Here is a 25,286-nt window from a genome sequence, read left to right on the forward strand (position 1 = left end):
AAAATGCTATAAGCAGAGATTACATTTTAAAAAAGCACTTCATGTGGAACATGACATTTTTAAAGTTACAAGATAAATGCCAGACTTCTTTAAAATTCCATTGGAACGTGTGAAATAAGCTCAGTAGTAAATATGCTGTCATTTATGATGTACCTTTTGACAAAGTTATTCCTAGACTGAATATGATGGGAGCTGAGCAATTGAAATTGTATGTTTGTTCAGTTTAATAGTAGTTTGAATCCAAAACTTTATAGATTTGTTCAATGTTTATTTATTACTTCTTGTAATTTATTAAGATCATATTAATTTGTTTCATGTTTAATTCTGTTTTATCGTTCAGTGTATTTCCCATGGAGCTCTTGAATGTGCGAGAGCAATTTATGCACATGCCCTCCAGGTCTTCCCAAGCAAAAAAAGTGTATGGTTGAGAGCTGCGTACTTTGAAAAAAATTATGGCACCAGGTACTATTACAAGATTTCTATTTCACTGGCATAACTGTACTGGGCAAGATGTTCACAAAATATTTTTTTTGTTAGTCTGAGCACCTCTATTTCTGTTTGGCTAACTTCTGTTATGCGTAGACGAGATCTGATGAGAAGTCATGTAAAAACAATAGGAATAAGCTGCTATCACATTAAGTCACGATTATAGTCTGTATGACTACACTTAAAAACCATTAAGATGATAGATATCTTGCAATCATCTGAACCCAAGACTCCTGTTTTGGAGATATGCACGCTACTCCTAGAATGGCCTTACCCTTAGGCAGGAATCTTAAGTTTTTTTCACATGTATTTAAATATTAAAGTGCAGTTTCCTATGTACAACCTTATTGTGAAATATCTTGCATGATAACAGGAGGTGATTGCATGATTTTAGGCCATTTTAAAAATTTCGAATAAGCCTCATTACGTGTGAAGCTGTAATGAACGACTGACCATAATTATAGTTACATCTGGTTTAAAAATAATGGATGGTTTTCCTGGAACGAACATGAAAACTTAAATGAAATGATCCTATTTTATTTCAGAGAATCTTTGGAAGCTCTTTTGCAGAGGGCCGTGGCTCACTGCCCAAAAGCGGAAGTTCTTTGGCTGATGGGAGCTAAATCCAAATGGTTAGCTGGAGATGTGCCTGCAGCTAGAAGTATTCTTGCACTTGCATTTCAGGTTTGTATGAATAACATTGTGGTGTTTGATAAGAGTTTTGGAAAGTTCTTTGAATTGTCTCTTGACATATGGTGTCAAGTTATATATTGTATCAATAATCAAAAAAACAAAATTCTATGGATACTGTAAAACGCGTATCAAAACAACAAATCCTGGGAGCTGCAAATGCTCAGACAGCATCTTCGGAGACAAACAGTTGCATTTCATATTGATAACCTTGCATCAAAAATTGATTTGGTAATTTGGTTTAAATAACCTGCTGGAGCAGCAGTATTTCTTTTCCCTCTCTTCTCCCTTTCACTTACCTCTGCTACTCTGTCATACCTTTTAGTCAGAAGATAAAGATAAGACAGACTAAAAAGCCCTTGACTGCTGCCAGGGTTAGAATAGGAACTTTTCGTCGAGTAGGCATCCCTTGAGAACATATTAGAAATTGTGTTCATAGAAATCAAGTTCTCCTAACATATATGTTTTTTGATTCGGGCTCCCTATGTATAAAAGTTCTTAGTTCCTTTCACAAAATTATTAATTACCTAATTTAGTATGCATTTTAAATGCATTGGAACAATAATAAAAGTAGTGGTATGCCAGGCCGGATCAATTAATAACATTCTTCTTTCAAATTAAAAATATACCGGAACAAACTCCACTCCAGGCAGGAGCATATAATATCTAGTGCATTGTCTGAGGTGTCAGTTTTCAGCTAAGACATTTAACCTGTGGCTCTTCCTGTCGATTCTTGTGATTCGGGAGGATACATAAAGTTTGAAAAGTGGCAGTCCGTTCAGGGTCTCGGGTCAAAATCCCCCTCTCAGTTTTATTGTCATCTGCGATTGCTCGTTAACAATCGTTGCTATGTCACCAAAAGCTCAGATCTAAACTCACTGCCCTGCCACATTGAGTTGTGAATAGTGGGGTACAACAAAACAAATAGGAGGTGGGGCTAAGCAAATATTCTTGTTGTCACTGATAGGAGAAGCTGATACATCAGTGCAAAAGACAAGGTCAAAACATTTGCAGCAGTCTTTAACCAAGTGGCTGATTCATCTCGTCCTCCTCCGGTGGTCTCCAGCACCTGAGAAGCCAGTCTTCGATCAATTCTGTTCACTCCATGTGATATCATAAAATAGTTGAAGACCTGAATACTGCAGAGATGATGGGCCCTGATAACATTCTGCCAAAAGAACTGAAGACTTGTGCTTGTGTTCTGAGCCAAGATCTTCCTGCATATTTACAACACTGGCATCTATCCAGTAATGTGGAAAACTGCTCATGCATGACCTTTGCATAAGAACAGTGCAGATCTAAGCCATCCAATTACTGTCCTATTTGTTTACTCTTAATGGTTTACCATTACCAGAAATTGATCTCGACTTGGATAAATACAATGTGGCCAGAAGAGCAAGTCAAAGGCTAGGAATTCTTCACTGAGTAAATCACCAACTATTTTACTAGTGCCTCTGAAGCACTTGTAAGGCAAGTGTCAGGTGGAATATTCTACACTTGTCTGGATGCAGCCCCAGCAACACTATCCAATAAAAGTAGTTTGTTTGATTGAGGCACCATTCACCACTTTCAACATTCCCTCATCGCACCCCTGTCACCCACTCCAACCTCTCTACCACAGAACGTGCAGCCCTCCGCTCCAATCCCAACCTCACCATAAAACCCGTGGACAAGGGAGGCGCAGTTGTAGTATGGCTCACTGACCTCTACATCATTGAGGCCAGACACCAGCTCTCCAACACCACCACTTACTGCTCCCTGGATCATGAGTCCACCCCCGAGCACCAAATCATCATCTCCCAAACCATTCACAACCTCGCCACCTCAGGTGACCTCCCACTCACAGCCTCCAACCTCATTGTTCCCCAACCCCGCACCGCCTGCTTCTGTTCTCCTTTCCAAAATCCACAAACCCGCCTGTCCTGCTCGACTCATTGTCTCTGTCTCTGCCTGCTTGTGCCCCACCAAACTCATCTCCACCTATCTGCACTCCATTTTCTCCCCCTTGGTCCAGGAACTCCCTACCTACATCCGTGACACCGCCCACACCCTCCAACACCTCCAGAACTTCCAATTCCCTGATCCCTAACACCTCATCTTCACCACGGACATCCAGTCCCTATACACCTGCGTTCCCTGTGCAGATTGCGTCAAGGCCCTCCGCTTCTTCCTGTCCCGCAGGCCCGACCAGTCCCCCTCCACCGACACCCTCATCCGCCTAGCCGAACTCGCCCTCAACAACTTCTCTTTCGATTCCTCTCACTTCTGACAGTCATAGGAGCTGGCATTGGGTACCCGCATGGGCCCAAGCTGGCTGGCTTCTTTGTAGGTTACGTGGAACAATCCCTCTTCCGCAGCTACACTGGCCCCCAAACCCCACCCCTTCCTCCATTACATTGATGACTGTATCGGCGCTGCCTTGCGCTCCCAAGGGGAGCCCAAACGGTTCATCCACTTCACCAACATCTTCCACCCCAACCTCAAGTTCACCTGGACCATCCCCAACACATCCTTCACCTTCCTGAACCCCTCTGGCTCCATTGCAGTCAACCACCTAGAAACTGATATCCATTTCAAGCCCACTGACTCTCTCAGCTACCTGGAATACACATCCTCCCACCCACCTTGCTGCAAAAATTCCATCCCCTATTCCCAATTCCTTCGCCTCTGCTGCATCTGCTACCAGGATGAGGCATTCCACTCCCATACATCCCAGATGTCCTCGTTTTTCAAGGACCACAACACCGCACCCCCCCCCCCCCCCCCCCCACGCAGTGGTCGAGAATGCCCTCGACCATGTCCCCAGGATTTCCCGTAACTCATCCCTCACACCCGTCCCCGCAATAACCACCAGAAGAGAATCCCCCTCATCCTCACATACCAACCCACCAACCTTCGGATCCAACGCATCATCCTCCGACACTTCTACCACCTACAATCCGACCCCCACCATCAAAGACCTTTTTCCATCCCCACCCTCGTATGCTTTCCAGAGAGACTACTCTCTCCAGGACTCCCTTGTTCGCTCCACACTCCCCTCCAACCCCACCACACTCGGCACTTTCCCCTGCAACCGCAGGAACTGCTACACCTGCCCCCACACCACCTCCCTCACCCCCAACCTAAGCCCCAAGAAGACTTTCCACATCATGCTGAGGTTCACCTGCGCATCTGCCAACGTAGTATACTGCATCTTCTGTACCCGTTGTGGCCGCCTCTACGTCGGGGAGACCAAGCGGAGGCTTGGGGATCGCTTTGCAGAACACCTATGCTCGGCTCGCAATAAGCAACACCACCTCCCCAGTCACGAACCATTTCAACTCCCCCTCACATTCCTCAGATGACATGTCCATCTGGGCCTCCTGCAGTGCATTAATAATGCCACCCGAAAGTTGCAGGAACAGCAACTCATATTCAGCGTGGGAACCCTGCAGCTCAATGGTATCAATGTGGATTTCACAAGCTGCAAAATCTCCCCTCCCCCAACTGCATCCCAAAAACAGCCCAGCTTGTCCCCGCCTCCCTAACCTGATCTTCCTCTCACCCATCTCCCCCCCCCACCTCATGCCGCACCTCCATTCCCTACCTACTAACCTCATCCCTCCCCCTTCACCAGCCTCTCTTCCCCTGGACTGACCTATCCCCTCCCTACCTCCCCACCTCCACTCACCCATACTGGCTCCATCTCTGCCCCTTTAACTTGTCTGTCTCCTCTCCACCTATCTTCTCTTCTATCCATCTTCGATCCGCCTCCCCCTCTCTCCCTATTTATTTCAGAACCCTCTTTTCCACCCCCCCCTTTTCTGATGAAGGGTCTAGGCCCGAAACGTCAGCTTTTGTGCTCCTAAGATACTGCTTGGCCTGCTGTGTTCTTCCAACTCCACACTTTGTTATCTCATTTTCCAGCATCTGCAGTTCCCATTATCTCTTCCCTCATAGAATCCCTGCTGTGAGGTAACAGGCCATTTGGCCCAGCAAGTCCCCACTGACTCTCTGAACATCCCACCCAAATCCCTGTAATGCTGCATTTCTCTTGGTTAGTCCACCTAACCTACACATTCCTGGACACTATGGATGATTTATCATGGCCAGTCCACCTAACCTGCACATCGTTAGGCTGAGGGAGAAAACTGGCACACCTGGAGCAAACCCCATGCAGACATGGGGAGTCAGTTGCCCAAGGCTGGGATTGAACCCATCCCTGGTGCTGTGAGACAGCAGTGCTAGCCAGTGAGTCACCATGCTGACCCACCAGCAACACAGAGGTGGGAATGTGTACCGTCTACAAAATGAGCTGCAGTAACTTGCCAAGGCAACTCCAACAGCACCTTGCAAACCCATGATCCCTGTCGGCGAGAAGGGAAAGGACAGCAGATGCATGGGAGCACCACCACCTGCAAGTTCCCTCATCCAAGTCATATACCACCCTGACTTAAAACAATATCACAATTCCTTCACTGATATTAGATCAAAATCCTGGAACTCCCTTCCTAACAGCATTGTGAATGCTCCTCCACTGCAAATACTACAGTGGTTCAGGAAGGCAGCTCATCACTTTTTCCAGGGCATATAAGGATTAGCAATAATTGCTGAAGTAGTCAGTAGTGCCACATCACTTGATTAAGGTGAAATATTGGTGTTTTGGTTTTTTAATTTCTGTAAGTATATTTTGGATTCACTGTATATTTTTTATTTTGTAATAGGCTAACCCAAACAGTGAAGAGATTTGGTTGGCTGCTGTTAAGCTGGAGTCTGAAAATAATGAATATGAAAGAGCACGAAGACTGTTGGCTAAAGCTAGAAGCAGTGCTCCCACTGCAAGAGTAAGTAAATCACGAGCATTTCAAATTTATACTTAATATTATCAGTGCTCCTTTAGATGGATGCATCAATAATAATTGAACAATCCACAATGTTGCTTTAAAGGAATATTTTTGCTATGTTTTAAACAATATGTGACTAATATATAGATTTTTTCCAAGCAGTGGATGAATTGAGAAAATTTATCTATGGAAATGTCTCTATGTCTGTACATTACCAGATGTTGGTATAATAATAAATATAATTCCCCCTCTATAAACATCCTTGGAGTTACCATTGACCATCAACTCAGCCAGACTCACTGCATAAAGGCAGGTCAGAGGTGAGGAATACTATGGTGAGTGACTCACCACCTTATGTCCTGTCGGTCATCTGCAAGGCACAAGTCAGGAGTGTGAAGGAATACTGTTCACTTGCCTGGATGTATGCAGCTCCAGCAACACTCTAAGCTTAACACCATTCAAGACACAGCAGTCCGCTTGAATGGCGCCATACCCACAAGTATCCAATCCCTGTACTAGTGACTGAAGCTTAGTAGCAACAGTGTGTATTATCTACATGATGCACTACAAAAATTCACCAAAGATCCTCAGATGGCACCTTCTAAATCCTCGACCAGTTCCATCTAGGACACCCCACTGCAAGTTCCCCTCCAAGCCACGCTCAATCCTGACTTGAAATGTATCTGTTACTTCGTTGTGTCAAAATCCGGGAATTCCCTCTCTAAGGGTATTGTGGATCAATCGACAGCAGTTCAAGAAGGCAGCTCACCACCACCTTCTCAAGAGCAACAAAGGACAGGCATTTAATACAGACCAGCCAGACGCGCCCACATCCCATGAATGAATAATAGATTAAAAAAAAGTTTCCGTTTAGTCCTTTTACATGTATTCTCTTCTTAAAGGCAATATTGGTTATTTTCTCTTATCCGCCAGGGGACAGTTGTTTACATAGATGATCTTGGAGGTGCATGAATGTGTGGAAAACAGTGTCCTAAAACAACTTGAAACACTTCTTTTATTTCAAAATGTACCTTTTTAAACATTCAGGTACTAGTACTTTGACCAAGGAAGTAACTTGATACTGAGCAAGATATTACACTAAAGAACCATTCCTGAATTATCTTAGTCATTACCTGAAATACCGTTAGCTGAATTTGTCAGTGGTCAATGATACTCCCCATCTGCCCCACATGCTCCAATAATCCAGTACCTTGCAGTTTCCTTCCAAGTCAAGACACATTCTGCCTTGGAACTATATCGCCATTCCTTCACTTTGGCTGGGTCCAAATCCTGAAACTCCCTTCTCAATAGTACTGTGGGTGTCCCTGCAGTGTAAGGACTTGAGGGAATCAAGGCATCAGCTCACCATCATCTTCTCCAGTGCAATTAGAGTTGAGTAATAGGCGTTGGCCTGTCCACCCAAAACCCATGTTGAATGCGCAAAAAACAGCATCTTGCTGAACAGGATGTGCCTGCTGCGCAATTGATATCATGTTTACAGGAGCTTTGTTCCAGTAAGCTGCATGTTTTGATGATTAAGTAAATTTCAGGCATGCTCTTTTGCATTATGGAAAGGTGAGTTAAAGAGTAATTCACCATAAGCTATTTAATGTGATCATGGCTGACATGAATGGATCGAGGATTGGCTAAATAATGGAAGACAGAGATGGGATAAGAGGACATTTTTAGGATGGCACTTTGCAACCAGTGCTGTGCCACATGTTTTGATGCTGAGGCCGCAATTATTAACAATACAGGTTAATGACTTAGGATGAGGAAAGTGAAGTGTCCTATAGCCAGGTTTATGAATAACTCAAAAATAGGATGGAAGGCAAGTGGTAAGAATAATACAGTCTGCAGAAGGACATAGACAGGTTAAGTAAACAGGCAGAAATTTGGCAGTTGGAATAATAGAAGGAAGAATAAAGCTTTGAGTTAAATATTATTTAAATGGAGAAAATCTGCAGAAAGCTATGAAACGGAGGATTTGGAAGTCCTTGTTCATTAATTACAAAAAGCTAGCATTCAAGGTAGTAAGCAGGCAAATGGAATATGGCCTTTTATTTCAAATGAAATGGAGTATAAAATTAGGGAAGTTTTGCTAAATCCATACATTGTGTGAGTCAGACTTCAGCTGGAATATTGTGAACAGTTTCTGGCCCCTGATCTATTGGCATTGCAGGCATTTTGGATCTGCACCTGTGTAGATGTTGAAAGGTTATTTTCCCTGTTATGAGAGTGTCAGAGACCGGGGACATAATCTCAGAATGGGGGATTGCACAGATAAAGCAGAGGAGAAATTTCTTCTGAGGGTAGTGAATCTGTAGTTTTTTTTACTGCAGACAGCTGAGTTTGCATATGCAATATTAAGGCATACTATTTGCATTAAGCATATTCAAGGCTGAAGTGGAGATATTTTTCACAAGGGAAGCAGGCATCATGGAAAAAACAGGAAATTCGAATTGAGGATTATCAGATCAGGCATGATGACATTTAATTGCAGAGTAGATTCAATGGGCTAAATAGCCTACTTCTCTTTTGTCTTTGGGCCTTCAAAGACTGTAGGGTGTACTTAGATTACAGCAGTTGGCAAAAGGACACTTATAATCATCTTGAAAGCTTTTAGGGCTGGGGAATAGTCCCCCACCCTACTTCAGAAGTCACCTTTTCAACTCCTTGTAATAGTTTTACCTTTACTGCAACAGGGGCACAAAAATTGAAGGCTCCACTCCAAAGATCCTGTCCTCTGGTTTAATTATACATCCTGACATTCCACTTTCATAGAGTGCTCACAATTGTGAGCCAAAACATTTAAGACTAGAGATGGGTAAAGAATCATTTAAACTTTTACAAAATGTCTTTCGTTTTAGTTTTATTTCAAGAAGTGTTCCAGTTGGTCTGTAATCTGGACTTTTGATCAATATGCCTATTTCTTTGACTCTATAGCAGTGTTAAGCCACATCATCTTTATCCACTGAACCAAACCATTCCATGTGAATTAATGTCCTTAGCTGTTACATTGAAGTTGTAGTTCAAAAGCATAGTCCTACTAATAATATTCCCAGTTCCAAGAAAATTATTTAATTATAAACAACAGTAACCCCAAACTAGTGTTTGATTTTATCAAAACATTGGAATTCAGCTAAAACATTTTTTATAAAGCTACTTGTAATCCAGCAGTCAAGACTCGAGATTAAAGAATTACAAAAATTTACCAAGACCACTATGTAGCTTAGGGAGTATCATACGCATTAGCAGAAAAGTCGAGTAGGAGGCCAAATTTTTAGCCAGAAAGTTAATGGCTAACTTGTATGAAGGTAATATTTTTGTGGGACTGAAGTTACCCTTTCCTGTCTTCTTGCTACCTAACTGTTTGTTATGGTAAATCAGCTCAACAGAGTTGTCAGGTCTGAGATTGTGCGTGCCAATCCCCTTCCGAAAGGAATTAGTAAGTATTTGAATGATTTTCTGGATAAAGTATTAGCTTCTATATAAACAGATGTTAACTTGTGTTCAGTAAATTAATCTAAAACTAAAGCGACGTGCATACTTGTGTAATTTCATTAAGCTTTTGTAACAGAAGCAAAAACAAACGAACATGCCGGAACACGTACAAAAATCAATAAAAAGCTGTCTGCTTCTTGCCTTGGGATGAAAATAATGTGTCCCAGTCTCCCATTGTTGGGCATACGTATCTACATTTGTAAACTATGTGGTAGACTGGAAGATATAGAACTGTTTGAATATCTCTGTATTTGTCGTAGAGGTGTAAGTACAGAAACAGACCCTTCAGCCCAGCTTCCAATGCCGACCAGATGTTCTAAATAAATCTAGTCCCATTTGCCAGCATTTGGTCCATATCCCTCTAAACACTTCATATTTATATACTCATCAGATGCCTTTCACGTTGTTATTGTACTAGCCTCCTCTTGCTTCCTCCTTCCTCCTGTGGCTGCTTGTTCATACATGTGCCACCCTCTGCATGAAGAAGTTGCCCCTTAGGTCTGTTTTAAATCTTTCCTGTCTCACCCACCCTGAGTAAAAGACCTTGATTGTTTTACCCTGTCTATGCCCCTCATGATTTAATAAACCTCTATATGGTCAATCCTCAGCCTTCTCACTATACTTGCAGAATCCCTTTGAATTTTCCTTAACCGCATTTGCCAAAGATATCTCATGTCCCTTTTTTGTCCTCCTGATTTACCTTTTGAGTACGTACCTACTGTCTTTGTACTCTTAAGGATTCAATCGATCTCTGCTGTCTATACCTTGACATATGCTTCCTTGGCTAATCATCCAGTGCAGCTGTTCACCTTTAACAGGAACATACTGCCTCTAGACTCTCATTCATCTCATTTTTGAAGGCTTCTTATTTTCCAGCCTCCCTTTACCTGTGAACATCCTTTTTGAAAATTATTGCCTAATGCCATTAAAATTGACCTTCCTGCAGTTTTGAATTTTACCTTTTATATCTGGTCTATCCTTTTTCGTTGTTATTTTAAAACAAATAGAGTTATGGTCACTGGTCCCACAGTGCTCTTCCACGGACAACCTTGTCACCTGTCTGCCTTATTTCCCAGTAGTAAGTCAAGTTTTGAACCTTCTGTAGTAGGTATATATGCGTACTGAATTGGAGAATTTTCCTGTATGCACTTAAGAAATGCTTCTCCATCCAAGTCATTAACACTATGGCAGTGCCAGTCTGTGTTTGGAAAGTTAAAATCCCCTACCATAATTACCTTATTATTCTTACAGATAACTGAGATCTCCTCACAAATTTGTTTCTCAATTTCCAGCTGACTGTGGGGGTGGGGTATCTATATACAATCCCAATATGGTGATCATTCCTTTTCTCATTTCTTAGTTCCACTCAAATAACTTCTTTGATCGTATTTCCAGCAATATCCTCCCTAAGTACAACTGTAATGTTATCCCTAATCAAAAATGCCACTCCCCTTTCTATACTTCCTATCTCATCTGTACCTTGAAAGGGTATTTTTTTAACCATGTGATTTCATTGAAATTAAGTCAGCTGTTTAATGTATGCTGTGTTTTACAGACAGTTGTGACTTTGCAGGGGATGGCGGGGAAGCAAGCAATTCTTTTTAGGAAAGTAAAAGATAGTTTATGGCTCTTAATACTTGGAAATTCTGGTTTTAAAAAGCTTATGGGGATTTCTCAGCTAATGGTTGTCTGCTAACTCTCTCTGGACTTGGCTGTGTATAAAAAGAAAATTCAGAAACAAAGAAATACTAGGAGCTACAATTTTCCCTCCCCCCTCGGGTTTCTGGGATCCTAAATCCTTTTCAAGTGTCAATAACTGAAATGTTGAACTGTGGCTACATTTCAAAAATTCCGAACCAGCTCAGTTTCTGAATATGAACTGAAGATCTTCCATCGTCTATAGCTGTCAGCAATTCGGTTTTGCCAACAGGAAACCTGATGGACTACAAAAAGTTATCAAATTATATCATTTGCTTTCAGACCCTTGCCCATCAAAGACTATTTTTGTTTACCTTTTAGAAACATCATCTCTGCAGAGACTGCTGTCTTGTGTCATGTGCATGGGTCTCTGACTCTGTTCAGATTTAAAGGGATATATGTCTAATTCTGATTATACCCACAATGTTACACATTTGTCATTTGTTATCAGAACACATTGTGTTAAAGTAAATGGATTTATTTGGTTTGTTAAATAATCCTGGTGAAAGCCTCTCCTATTCGACTCAGACTGGGTACTGTGTAATGAGAAGGGAATCATTGCCAGTCTAGCTGTGCAAGGCCCCTTGGGGCCGAGCGGGCCATAATATGATAGAATTTTCTTTATTCAGATGGAAAGTGAGGTAGTTGATTCAGAGACTAGGGTGCTGAATCTTAATAAAGGAAACCATGAAGATATGAGGTGAGGTGATGCACTTTGGTAGGAGTAACCGGAAGGCAAAGTACAGGTCTAATGGTAAGATTCTTAGTAGTGTAGATGAGCAGAGAGATCTCCGGTGTCCATGTACACAGATCCTTGAAAGTTGCCACCCAGGTTGACAGGACTGTTAAGAAGGCATACAGTGTTTTAGCTTTTATTAATAGAGGGATCGAGTTCCGGAACCAAGAGGTTATGCTACAGCTGTACAAAACTCTGTGGCCGCACTTGGAGTGTTGTGTACAGTTCTGGTCACCGCATTATAAGAAGGATGTGGAAACTTTGGAAAGGGTGCAGAGGAGATTTACGAGTATGTTGCCTGGTATGGAGGGAAGGTCTTACGAGGAAAGGCTGAGGGACTTGAGGCTGTTTTCATTAGAGAGAAGAGGTTGAGAGATGACTTAATTGAAACATGAAATAATCAGAGGGTTAGATAGGGTGGATAGGGAGAGCCTTTTTCCTAGGATGGTGACGGCGAGCACGAGGGGGCATAGCTTTAAATTGAGGGTGAAAGATATAGGACAGATGTCAGAGGTAGTTTCTTTACTCAGAGTAGTAAGGGAATGGAACGCTTTGCCTGCAACAGTAGTAGATTCGCCAACTTTAGGTACATTTAAGTCGTCATTGGATAAGCATATGGACGTACATGGAATAGTGTAGGTTAGATGGGCTTGAGATCGGTATGACAGGTCGGCACAACATCGAGGGCTGAAGGGCCTGTACTGTGCTGTAATGTTCTATTTGAGGTGTGAGTTGGCCTTGATAGATTGAAGAGAGTTACTTAAATGGATGACAGTGGCTAGGCAAGGAGAAAAGGAACGCATCGGGAAACTGCAACAAATGTTTTTTTCCAGTCTAACAGAAAAGTACATTTGGTAAGAAGACCAATCCATGGCTTACAAAGGAAATTAGAGGTTCATATCCGATCCAAGGAAGAAGCATACAGGTTGGCCAAGAAAAAAATAATGTCTGAGGATTGGGAACAATTCAGAATTCAGCAGAGAAGGACCAATGGATTGATTAAGAAGGGGAAAATACAGTACAAAAGTAAGCATTCAGGGGACATAAAGACTGACACTGAGTTTCTGTTGGTGAAGGCACATGTAGGTTCCTACAAACACAAATTGAGGAATTGTGTAACTGGGGACAAAGAAATGGCTGAGCGACTGAATACATACTTTGGTTCTGTCCTCACAAGATCAGATACCAGAAATGTTGAAGAATGTAAGATTTAGTGACAAGGAAAATTGAGGGAGATCAATATTAGTAGAGAAGTGGTGCTGGGAAAATTGTTGGGATTGAAGGCAGATAAATCCCCAGAGGTGATAACCTACGTCCCAGGGTACTTTAGGAAGTGGCTGTAGAAAAGGTGGATGCATTGGTTGTCATTTTCCAGGATTCTAAAGACTCAAACAGATTGAAGGTTAGCTCATGCCACTTCAGTATTCAAAAAGGGAAGTGGGGAGAAAACAGGAAATTATAGATGAGTTTGACAAATGTCAGTAGTGGGGAAAATTCTGGAATCCATTTTCAAGGACTTTATAGCAGAGCATTTAGAAAACATTGGTAGAATCGGACAGAGTCTGCGTGGATTTATGAAGGGGAAATCATGCTTGACAAATCTGTTAGAATTCTATGAATGTGTAACATTGTAGAGTTGACGGGGCATCTGTGACACATTTTCTGAGATTATTGTGCAAGATTAAAGCGCATGGAATGGTGGAAGTGTGTTGAGATGGATAGAAAACTGGTTGGCAGAGAAAAAACAAAAAGTAGTAATTAGTGGGTCCTTTTCAAATTAGCTGGCACTAACTAGTGGGGAGTCACAGGGATTGGTGTTGGGAGCCCAGTTATTCACAATATATGTTAATGATTTGAAAGAAGGAACAAAATGTAGCATCTCAAGAGTTTGCCACTGATCCCAAGTTGTGGGGAAGATGAACTGTGACGAAGATGCAGAGATCCTTCAGCATGATCTAGACAGGTTGGGAAAGTGGGCAAATCAACGGCAGATGCAGTATAATTTGGACAAATGTGAGGTTATTCACTTTTGGAAGCAAAAACTCAAAGGAGTGCAGCGAAGGTTTACCAGACTGGTGCCAGTACGGTGGGACTGACGCATGAGAAGAGATTGACTGGGTTAGAATTGATTTTGCTGGAGTCCAGATGAATGAGAGGGTCAGAGATCTCATTGAGACATAAAATTCAAACAGGACTATAGACAGGGTAAATGCAAGGAGGATGGTTCTGATGGTTGGCGTGTCCAGAACCAGGGGTCACAGCATGAGTATTCTGAATAGACCATTTAGGATGGAGATAAGGAGACATTTCTTCACCCAAAAAGCGGTGTGGCTTTGGAATTCATTACTGCCCGAAGTAGTTGATGCCAAGACATTGAGTGTAGATATATGTGGCTAGATATATCTCTTAAGGAAAACAAGATCAAAGGTTAAGGGGGGAAAGTAGGATTAGGCTATTGAGTTGATCGATCATCCATGATTGTGAGTGTTGAATGGCAGACAAGCCTGAAGGGTCAAATGGCCCTCGCCTCCTGCTCCTATTTTCTGTGTTTATTCTAGATAGAAGAGGCGAAAGACAATTAGCCACTTTGGTGATAGAATCAAAGATAATGGGAACTGCAGATGCTGAAGAATCCGAGGTAACAAAGTGTGGAGTTGGATAAACACAGCAGGCCAAATGCTGCTTGGCCTGCTGTGTTCATCCAGCTCCACACTTTGTTATCTTGGTGATAGCATCAACTGATTTATACTAATGGTGTGACTGAAGGAGTCATGAGGCTTGATTGCCATTGTATTCCTCCTGTCGCAGTCTTTACAACAATCATGAAGGTGAATCCTTTGAGTAAGGCATCAGGTTTTTGTTTACTACCACAGCAGGCATATAAGAATAAAATAGCTCTCATTTTAAATACACGAACTTGCTGCCCAGTTACCAAAGTTTGACTAATTTATTTGAAGCGTAGGAAAACACAAAAGTCCTAATTCAAGTATATTTGATCATGTAAAAGTAAAAAGGGACACTGAAAAATTGTCTGTGGAAATCTGCATTTTATATTTCAGACATTTAATTTTCTTTCCTGTCCCACTCTAGACGAAGTAATGGTTATTAATGTTTCTCCGCTTTTTGTAGGTATTCATGAAATCAGTGAAATTAGAATGGGTGTTGGGAGACATTCCTCGAGCTCGAGAGTTGTGTGATGAAGCACTAAAACATTATGAAGACTTCCCAAAACTGTGGATGATGAAGGGTCAAATTGAAGACCAAGTGGAAAATACAGAGAAAGCCCGTGAATCTTACAATCAGGGGGTGTGTAAGTTTGGTAACAATTAAATGTACAATGGCTGAATAAATTATGAGCATTTAAAGAAAATCCACTTTCATAAAAAGACAGAATTCACCTTTTTTGTTTAAATTTCTGAAGTGATGCATAAATCATCCCCCCCTTAATTAAAAATTATTTTGTATAACTTTTATTTGAATGTGATGCTACTTTTGTATATATTCCATTAATTTTTTTGTATTGCAAATTTTTTCTCAACAGTTAAAGAAATGTCCACATTCCAGTCCCCTGTGGTTGCTTCTTTCCAGACTTGAAGAGAAAGCTGGTAATCTTACAAGGGCAAGAGCTATCTTAGAAAAGGCACGGCTGAAAAATCCACAAAATCCAGAATTATGGTATGAAGTAAAGCAGTGCAAGGCTTTAATTGGCAACATGTCGCTCTTTAATTAGCAAGTGCCTCTACAATATGTAGACAACAAGAACTGCAGATACTGGAGTCAAAGTCAATAGTGTGGAGCTGGAGGAACACACCAGGTCAGGCAGCATCAGAGGAGCAGGAAAGTTGATGTTTCGGGCCTAGCCTTTTCATCAGGACTCTGATGAACGCTCATGTGTCCTGATCAAGGATCTAGGCCCGAAACATCGATTTTTCTGCTCCTCTGATGCTGTCTGACCTGGTGTGTTCACCCAGCTCACACTGTATTGACCCTGTGTGATATGTAGCCGTTTTGTAAAGTTAAAATGGAACACCAAGTCTTTAAAGGTGGCTGATTTTTTAAAAATTCTACTTAAGAGCCAGGATAAGGTTTCCATGGCTGGCACTTGTATTTTGCTCCATTAATTTCGTTTACTTGGGGGAGTTTTGGATTTTTTGATATTTATACACTGAGTAACTTGTTTCTGGAAAAGTATTTCTATTGTTTCTCAGGTTGGAATCGGTAAGACTAGAGTACAGGGCTGGTTTGAAAAATATTTCAAATACCTTAATGGCAAAAGCTCTTCAAGAATGTTCCAATTCTGGTAAGTTCATTTCATGGACTTCAGAAATAAAGCAAACAATGTGCCTACTATTTCCATTTACTAACTGTAGCCTTCATTCAAATTGGTTACCTTTTGATGTTTTAGTATGTTTTCTTTTTTCTGACTTAATGTTTTCACGTATAAACATTAGAAACCAAAAACTGATATCAATTTGCTGCTGAAATTATTGGCATTGCTGTTGAACCCAGAAAGAAAATTATTACACAGTCCCAAGAAAGGACACATGGATCGCTGTGCATTCAGTTCAGTGGCAGGCAACATGTCAACTTTGTGCCAATGGTCATTTCTACAATTGTTTCAGGTAGTTATTGCTCAGTTCAGTGTTGGTTGGTTGTGCTCATCACCAGGGCAGGGAGACCGAAAACTAACTTCCTAGCACTACTTAATAGTAACATGTAGATTTTTAAAGGAGAGGTGCACTATGGTTAGCTTGTCCTGGCTATTGTAGGACAAGTGACATCTTGGGAGAGAGTGGACGCCAGAGTTTTTCATGCTGCAATGGAGGTTCCTAGGTGGAGGAGGCAGGAAGGAGAACCTATATCCTCAGTCCACAAGGCACAGCCCAGATGTGCTGAGAAAACAATGACGCCAAATAACTGGAGATCAAAGGGTGAGAGTTGTGCCTTGAAGACCTGAGTACTGTGCTGCAAGTAGTACCGTGATTTCATGCCAATGGTTAAAGTCAGTAGATGCACCTTTAAATGCCATATTCTACTGACTGCACCACTAGCCCCTGCTATTGTCCGTGTTACCATGACCACATTATTTGTCTATCAACCATCTCAGTCATAGCTTATAATGAACGTTCATATACTCCCACCTCACCCTTATGTACACAACACTACTGCAAACCTCTCAACCATATTTCAGGCCTTGCATGCACTGCCAACCTATCAGCCACAACTGTTATGTTAGGCACAATATTGTGGGCCGAAGGGACCGTTCCTGTGCTGTACTGTTCTATGGTCTAAGTCTCTGTAGAAGAGTGATGTCTAGATTTCTTGTCTACTATGAACGGGAACAAAATTAAGGTGTTATCAATAGTGTTACCAGGTATCCCAGCCTTGACCTGCAGTATTCGCTACCCAGTCAGGGAGTGAAAATACTTCTTGCTTCTTTAAGTAGTTGACATATGGTTTCTGCAATATGATCTGTGTGCTGCCAGTAACATCCTATGCCATAGGGAGGTCATGTGCTTGTTTGACATGCTTTGTGTGGCATGAGAATATAACTTGGTATGATGCCATTTATTGGAGCCTCTTGATGACCTTTGTGTGTGACAATCAACAGCAAATTGCAAGGCAGTTGTTCCAGTCTGGAAGGAGTGAAATATAAAGCAGATCACAACTGTTCACGTTTTCACATGAGGACAGCTGAAGTATAGATATAATTTATATTGTTCCGTCATGAGACTCCGGTAGGGAAGTTATTCCCTAAACATGTACGATCTTCTGCAGAATGTCTGTTTCCCTCCTCCAGCTCTCTTGTCATCAGCTTGTTTTACTCTGCATTGTCTCTGTTCATTCTCTCAAGTAGTGCCACGTTCCAAAAGGGAATGCTGGCTCATGCTGTGCGTGCCTACATCCAGAAACAACGTCTTTGTGCAGGAATGTTAAAGTTAACAAAAAGCCTTTCACTTATTACACCAGCAATCCCAATACACATTTGCTTGAAAAGCATAGAGAGCTCCAAGCAGTTATTGAATCATAAGCAGGCAAAACAACCAGAAGTGTAACCTGCTGTCACTTTAAATAGTGCTCAGTGAGGTTGCTAAAGGCAGAGTTGGCAGGAGTACAACAGTATAGTTTGCTGATCAACATTTTATTTCTATTTCATACATCACAAACTCCCAACAAAAATGATTACTTGCTTCCCATATTTAAACACCTAGTTTTCACCTAATCAACCCTTAAATTATATCCATCCAGTTTCCCATTTTCAATTGATCTCTGCAGATCTTTGCCACATTGCAGTAGACAATAATTGGATTGTTTCCATTGCTGAACACACATGGTTATGTTTAGGGTCTTAAAGTCTTTTGTTTTAGTAAAGTAGTGGCATTGGTGCAGTTAATGGAGTTAAAATCTTGTGGTTTGAAGAGGTAATAGAGATATTGTATGCAATGTTTTGGATCTTACAGAATTTACTAGTCCTTGTGTATGGAATTTAGCAAATGCACCCCTACTATTCAAGGAATGAGAGAGAGAAAGAATGTGCATCTTTAGACCAGGTAGCCTGATATCATTAATAGGAAAATGCACAGATCTCTTACTGAGGACATGTTTACAGGATTCTTCAAACGTACTTGATAAATGTTAGAACATAGAACAGTACAGCACAGAACAGGCCCTTCAGCCCACAATGTTGTGCCGACCATTGATCCTCATATATGCACCCTTAAATTTCTGTGACCATATACATGTCCAGCAGTCTCTTAAATGACCCCAATGACCTTGCTTCCACAACTGCTGCTGGCAACGCATTCCATGCTCTCACAACTCTCTGCGTAAAGAACCTGCCTCTGACATCCCCTCTATACTTTCCACCAACCAGCTTAAAACTATGACCCCTCGTGCTAGCCATTTCTGCCCTGGGAAATAGTCTCTGGCTATCAACTCTATCTATGCCTCTCATTATCTTGTATACCTCAATTAGGTCCCCTCTCCTCCTCCTTTTCTCCAATGAAAAGAGACCGAGCTCAGTCAACCTCTCTTCATAAGATAAGCCCTCCAGTCCAGGCAGCATCCTGGTAAACCTCCTCTGAACCCTCTCCAAAGCATCCACATCTTTCCTATAATAGGGCGCCCAGAACTGGACGCAGTATTCCAAGTGCGGTCTAACCAAAGTTTTATAGAGCTGCAACAAGATCTCACGACTCTTAAACTCAATCCCCCTGTTAATGAAAGCCAAAACACCATATGCTTTCTTAACAACCCTGTCCACTTGGGTGGCCATTTTAAGGGATCTATGTATCTGCACACCAAGATCCCTCTGTTCCTCCACGCTGCCAAGAATCCTATCCTTAATCCTGTACTCAGCTTTCAAATTCGACCTTCCAAAATGCATCACCTCGCATTTATTCAGGTTGAACTCCATCTGCCACCTCTCAGCCCATCTCTGCATCCTGTCAATGTCCCGCTGCAGCCTACAACAGCCCTCTACACTGTCAACGACTTTTGAAACCAGTGGATTTCATGTATTTGGATTACAGAAAGTTATTTGACAGGTTCCTGTATCTCTCTCAATTAGGCTTGTGCGACGGAGAGTAATACATTAGCATAAAACTCAGTTAATGCAGCATAAGCATTAACAAGTGGAGTACTGGTGGGCCCATTGCATGATCCAGAGCTGTTTGTAATCTATATCAATAATTTGCATGAGAAAGCCAAGTATACTGTACCAAAGTTTGATGATACATGTTTAAGTATGAAAGTTAGCTGTGAGGAGGATGCAGAACAACCACAAAATAATTTAGGTTGTGGGTAGTGGAGAACACTGTACCATGTCAAATATGATGTGGATAAATGTAAGATAATCCACTATATAACACAAAAATTGGAAAACAGAATTTTTTTGTATGGTGGAAGGCTGGGAACTATTATTCAGGAAGATCTGACTGTGCATTGTACATGAGTCAGTGTTCTTGTGTAGGCACAACAAACAATTGGAAGGCAAATAACAGATTGGCTTTTATTGCCAAGCGATTGGAATAAACAAGTCTCATTGCAATTATGTAAGACGTCCAGTATTGTGTATACAATTTGGGGTCACCTTTCTTAAGGGTAGAATTAGGATCTTAGAGCGCACTGAATATTCTTGGGACTCATTCCTGGAATGAGGTGACTGTCCTGTGAGGAGAGATGAAAGAGACTAGGATGATATCTTCCTGATTTTAGAATGATGATGTGGTATTGCTAAAATATAAAATTCATAAGGAACTTGATTAGTTGGTGTGAGACTGTGTGTTTTCCTTGGCTGGGGAGTCTAGAACTGAAGGTCTTAGTCTCCAGAAATAACAATCAGCTGTTTACAATTGAAGAGAAATGTCTCCTTTCAAAGAATTGTGTATCTTTTGGAATTTTCAATGCAGAGAGCAATGGATGCTTAGTCATTGATTACATTCAAAGTCGTCTTGCATTTAGAAAACGCAGGGGTTTCTTTTGGCTTTTCGTCTCTGCTCTGCTATTATGCTCATATAAACAAAAGTAGTGTATTTTTCAATTCCAGCTCAACATTTGAATACTGAAATGACATGTGTTATTGAAAAGCCTCAGTTTGAACTCCTGTTTTAACTTAGCAGCTGTATCATCTATTTATATAATATGCAGAAAGAATTATTTTTTGCCGTAAAACAAAGGTTTTTCTCTCTCGAATGTCCTCATTGGGATTGTTAATCATGGCCCTTGCAATAAAGCCAAAATATAAGCCACAAGAGTTATTTCAACCTATGCAAAGATGGAACCTGTGAGCCTTTTGGCATTACACAGCGCTGTGCTTTAGCCAGTTAAACAATTTAACTAACTGACCCATAAACGCGATTCTACATTCAGTCAAATAGCATGGTTTAAGTAAAGACACATTTATTGACAAATTTACACAGCATAAATGTTCATGTTTTTAATCAGAATAATTAGATTTTTATTAAAGAAAATCGCTTCAAGAAATAAATTCACTTTATAGTTTAGCCTGCTTTTGCTGTGATAGTGCTGGCTTCCCTGTCTAGTAATTTTGTCCACTTTGCCTGTCAGTAAGTAGTATGGCTGGTTACACCTAGGTGCATTTTAGAATGGTTTTCTTTCTGTTCCTCTGGGAAATTGGTTTACTTTTGCTGCGTGTAATTGAATACTAGTGAAGCAACGTATTTATGGTAATCAATCAAGATCTCTGTCACAATCAAAATGTCCTGCAGTTAACGATCCATTTGGGGCTTCTGAAGTGTCAGCCAAAACTCATTTAACTTGATGCTGAAGAAGCTTCAGAGAACCCGTTGACAAAATGATTATTTAATTTTTTTCAAAGCCAGTGCCTTAGCATTTCTCAGGCTTAAAACTGATTTGACAATAAGTTGCAGTTCGTGATATGATTAAATTACTGCTGAAAATTTATTTAATGGTAGACTCCAGATTCAAATCGTCAGTAGCACACATTCAACTTGTCATTTTAGTGAATTTTCAGCTGCAGTGCTGATAAATTCACAGCTTTATATTCTTTCAGATATCAATTGTTAATTGTGCTTCAAAGGTTTAGGATGAAGAAGTTTTGAAAATAGAGATGGAGCAAACACAGCAAAAACATTGGGTATTCCTATCAAATTTGCCTATCCAAAACTAATTGTTTCCCTTTGTTTGTGACAAAAGCTTGTGCCTTTGTAAGTTGTTTGAAATGAATTCACAGTGAACTTGTATTTCTGGCAATAATTAAAAGGATAAACATCTGAGTGAAAAAAGGCAAGTGGAAAGATCAAGAATGAGTTTAATAGGGTGGCTGTACCAAGAAAAGGGTAGAGGTATGAAGGGTCAAACAGCTTTCAGCACTGTATCATTGTTGAATTCATATTAGATGCATCATAGAAAAGGTGATTTGCTCTTTAACAATATATTATACAACATAGTAACAATGATGTCAGTAATTCAGCCATGATGTGGAGGTGCCAGTTTTGGACTGAGGTGTAGAAAGTTAGAAGTCGCACGACACCAGGTTATACACCAACAGGTTTATTTGAAATCAAAAGCTGTCGGAGCACTGCCCTTTAGTCAGGTAAAGTCATAGTGATTCAACATTTAAACTTTGCACTCAGCAATGTTTTAACTCTGCCACATCTGGCACTTGTATTTGCCCATACACCTTTATGGATTTTCTTTGCTGAAACTTACTATAACTTAGACCTAAAGCGTAGTAGTGCCCTCTTCAGGAAATATGGGATCCATGTGAACAAGAAATAAGAGCAGCAGTCGGCTGTTTTGTCCTACGCACTTGATCTGCCATTTAATAAGATCATGGCTGATCACCCATTTTTTTGCCATGTTCTTTGATCCCCTTAAATTCTAAATGGACTAATCTATACCTTAAATATGTTCAACAACTGAATGTCCCCATCCTTAAATTAAATTAATGAGCAATCCAGAATCAACTTAGAATTGTCAGATTGGCCACCCATTGAACAAACGCTCGATTTTTTTCATATTGGAGGTAAGTTAAAAGTTCTATTCAGTATTTCAGACATCAACATGGTTTAAAATAAAGATCAAATGATTTATTGCTTTAAGTTTGCTGTTTTGTAGTAATGGCTGAATCATTTACAGTATTAAGAACATAACATATCCTAAACCACTCTCCAAATCCTTAAATACTAGTGAATAATGCGACAGGAAATGGACCGATGATAGATTCCTGCCAACTCCCCTTTATCCCTTTACAGCATTTCTCTCAACAGTTGTCCAATACCTTGTTGAACCTGCCTCTTCAACATTTCTGGGCATTGCATTCCATACCCTAACCAATTGCTACTTAAAAATGTTTTCTTCTCACATTGCTTTTGCTTCTTTTACTTATTACTAAATCGAACTTTTTTTTCTTTTACAAGTTGGAATAGCTTCTCATTGTCTATTCTATCCAACCTGTTCATGATTTTGAAAATCCCTACCAAATCTCCTTGCAACCTGTCCAGTCCTTGGAGAACAATCCCAACCTCTTCAGCCTGTTTTCAGAACTGAGTTTCTCATTTCTGGAACCATTTTTGTAAATCATTTCTGTACTTTCTCTAATCCATTCATGTCTTTTCTGTAATGTGGTAGCCACACTATACACAATTTTTCAACTAAGGCCTAATGAGTGTCTTGTACACAAGATAAACATGTTTCCTTTGTATTTGTTATCAAAGACTTGCATTGTTCCAGTTAATGTATTGAAGTTGTTTTATTTGTAGGTATTCTTTGGGCTGAAGCTGTTTTCTTGGAAGCAAGACCACAAAGAAAGACCAAAAGTGTAGATGCTCTGAAGAAATGTGAGCATGATCCTCATGTCCTCCTCGCGGTAGCAAAGTAAGTTGCTATGTTGAGTCTTTTGCTTAAATGTAAAAGTAATGACATGTGGATGCCTCATATTGCCATAACATTGCAGTAAAGTGAAATAATTCACTGTTTCATGTCAACAGTCGAAATCTGATACCAGTACTAAAATTGAGCGTCATTTCTGGAGCACCAGCACTACGTTCATTTCACCATGGAATTTGTTTGGACTGTAATTCTGCATTTAGATAAGCATTCCCTCTAAGTTGTGTATTCATTCAGCTGCTTAGAGGCTCCGCAGACACCAGTCACATGCAAGCCTATGTTCCCTTGTTCGTTTTCTTCAGTGCAGACCCCCAGGGTCTGTCCATGAGCAACTTCCAAAACTAGTTCCGTCACCAAGAGCCAGCATGCCAATAAGTCTGTTGTGAACCCTGGAAGCAACTGCAAAGCAGCACATTTCAGAGACAATGTTGGTGCTGATGCATTGACATCTAGTCCCATCTGCAGCAGCTAAAACTTGGACATTTGTGCAATGGTGAAAAAATAAAGGAGGGCCGTAGATTTTCACTAAAACTTGTACAGTCCCCAGATCTGCGGTTCATATCTTCCCCAGGATTGATAGGGTGTAAAAAGCAAAATTAAATCTACACTTAATGCATTTAACATATGAATTTCCTGCTTAAAACATGTCAGTTCCAGTGTGTACACAAGCTACTAAAGAGAGAGATTGCCAAAGTTTCATGCTTAATTTGTGATACTATTTAAATGAATTATGTTCATATTCTGTTAGTTATTATAATTTATATAACTTTTAAAAATGGAATGTCCAACAATTCGAGGAATAGGAACTAATATGCCAGAAATTTTAATTTTCAGACCATTTGAGTGAAGACTAAATCCATCAATTCTAACATGCATTAATCTCTTTTGAATACTTTCCAATGAATGAGTATTCCTAGATATTTATGTAATTTGTGTGTTTTGTTCTTCTAGTTGAAGCTATAAAATGTTACACTATCACATGTATATATTCACTAACAAGTTATTCATTTCCCTGCTTATTTTGTCACAGCATGGCATGAAAATAACCAGAAAACACAAATCATCTCTTTATAGCAAGTACTTTTCAAATTACATTTCTTTCCTTTTGTATTTCAGACTGTTTTGGAGTGAACGTAAAATAACCAAGGCAAGAGAGTGGTTCCACAGAACTGTGAAAATTGATCCTGATCTTGGAGATGCTTGGGCTCTGTTTTACAAATTTGAGCTACAGCATGGTACTGAGGTAGCCAAAAGTTGTTATTGCAGTCAAAAACATGAGAACTTAAAAGTTATATAAATACTTAACTAAATGTCCACCTTTACATCTTTAATGTCATTTTTGAACCTCATTGGATCAGTACGGTATATTTTTGAGAGCTTTGTTTTGGTGCATAGTTGTGATTTTATTCCCATTTTGAAACAGCCAAATACATCACTATGCCAGATGAAAGTGTAATTCTATCTGCTGGAATTGGTTATTTCCCACCATTCAGGTCTGAAGCATGATCTGTTGCATGACTGGTGGAAGTAAACTAATGGGAGATGAGAATGTTGCTGCCAAATTGATTTGTTGTCCATTCACAAGCCCCTTTTGCCTCTACAGTAAAAAAGAAATGGGATGTAGAAATCAGTAACACTTTGAAATATAGTGAAGATGATCTGAACCTGCATTTGTCTAAAACTATGATTTACCCAAATGAAAGTAGTTGATTGAACATAACTCGCACGGCAGCACTTGGGCATTTTGGTAAGTGTTAGGTGTTACCATAGATGACATAGATATTGTGCATATTGGGTAGGATTTTGTATAAGTAGAAAAGTGCTCAGATAGTCCAGTACCCAGCCAGAATGAGGAAGGGTCACCGGTCCCAAAACATTAACTCTTGAGTTTTCTAAACAGATGCTGCTGAGCTTTTCCAGCAACTTCAGTTTTTTTGTTCCAGAATTGTTTTGGAACTTTAACCCAAACTCTCTTT

General features: G+C 40.5%; 1 protein-coding gene across 1 annotated transcript in view; it reads left to right on the forward strand.

Annotated features, from left to right (window-relative positions):
- The window catches only part of prpf6 (PRP6 pre-mRNA processing factor 6 homolog (S. cerevisiae)), a 69,995-nt gene that overhangs the window by 39,819 nt on the left and 4,890 nt on the right, over positions 1-25,286 (forward strand). Inside the window, exons 13-20 of the mRNA XM_048549918.2 lie at positions 341-462; positions 1,032-1,170; positions 5,880-5,999; positions 15,067-15,243; positions 15,479-15,612; positions 16,146-16,237; positions 23,184-23,298; positions 24,427-24,553. Of these exons, the coding sequence (XP_048405875.1) occupies positions 341-462; positions 1,032-1,170; positions 5,880-5,999; positions 15,067-15,243; positions 15,479-15,612; positions 16,146-16,237; positions 23,184-23,298; positions 24,427-24,553 (1,026 nt within the window). The remainder of the gene's footprint in view (positions 1-340; positions 463-1,031; positions 1,171-5,879; positions 6,000-15,066; positions 15,244-15,478; positions 15,613-16,145; positions 16,238-23,183; positions 23,299-24,426; positions 24,554-25,286) is intronic.

Source organism: Stegostoma tigrinum, chromosome 19 (genome assembly GCF_030684315.1).
Source record: "Stegostoma tigrinum isolate sSteTig4 chromosome 19, sSteTig4.hap1, whole genome shotgun sequence".
Classification (NCBI taxonomy): Eukaryota; Metazoa; Chordata; class Chondrichthyes; order Orectolobiformes; family Stegostomatidae; genus Stegostoma; species Stegostoma tigrinum.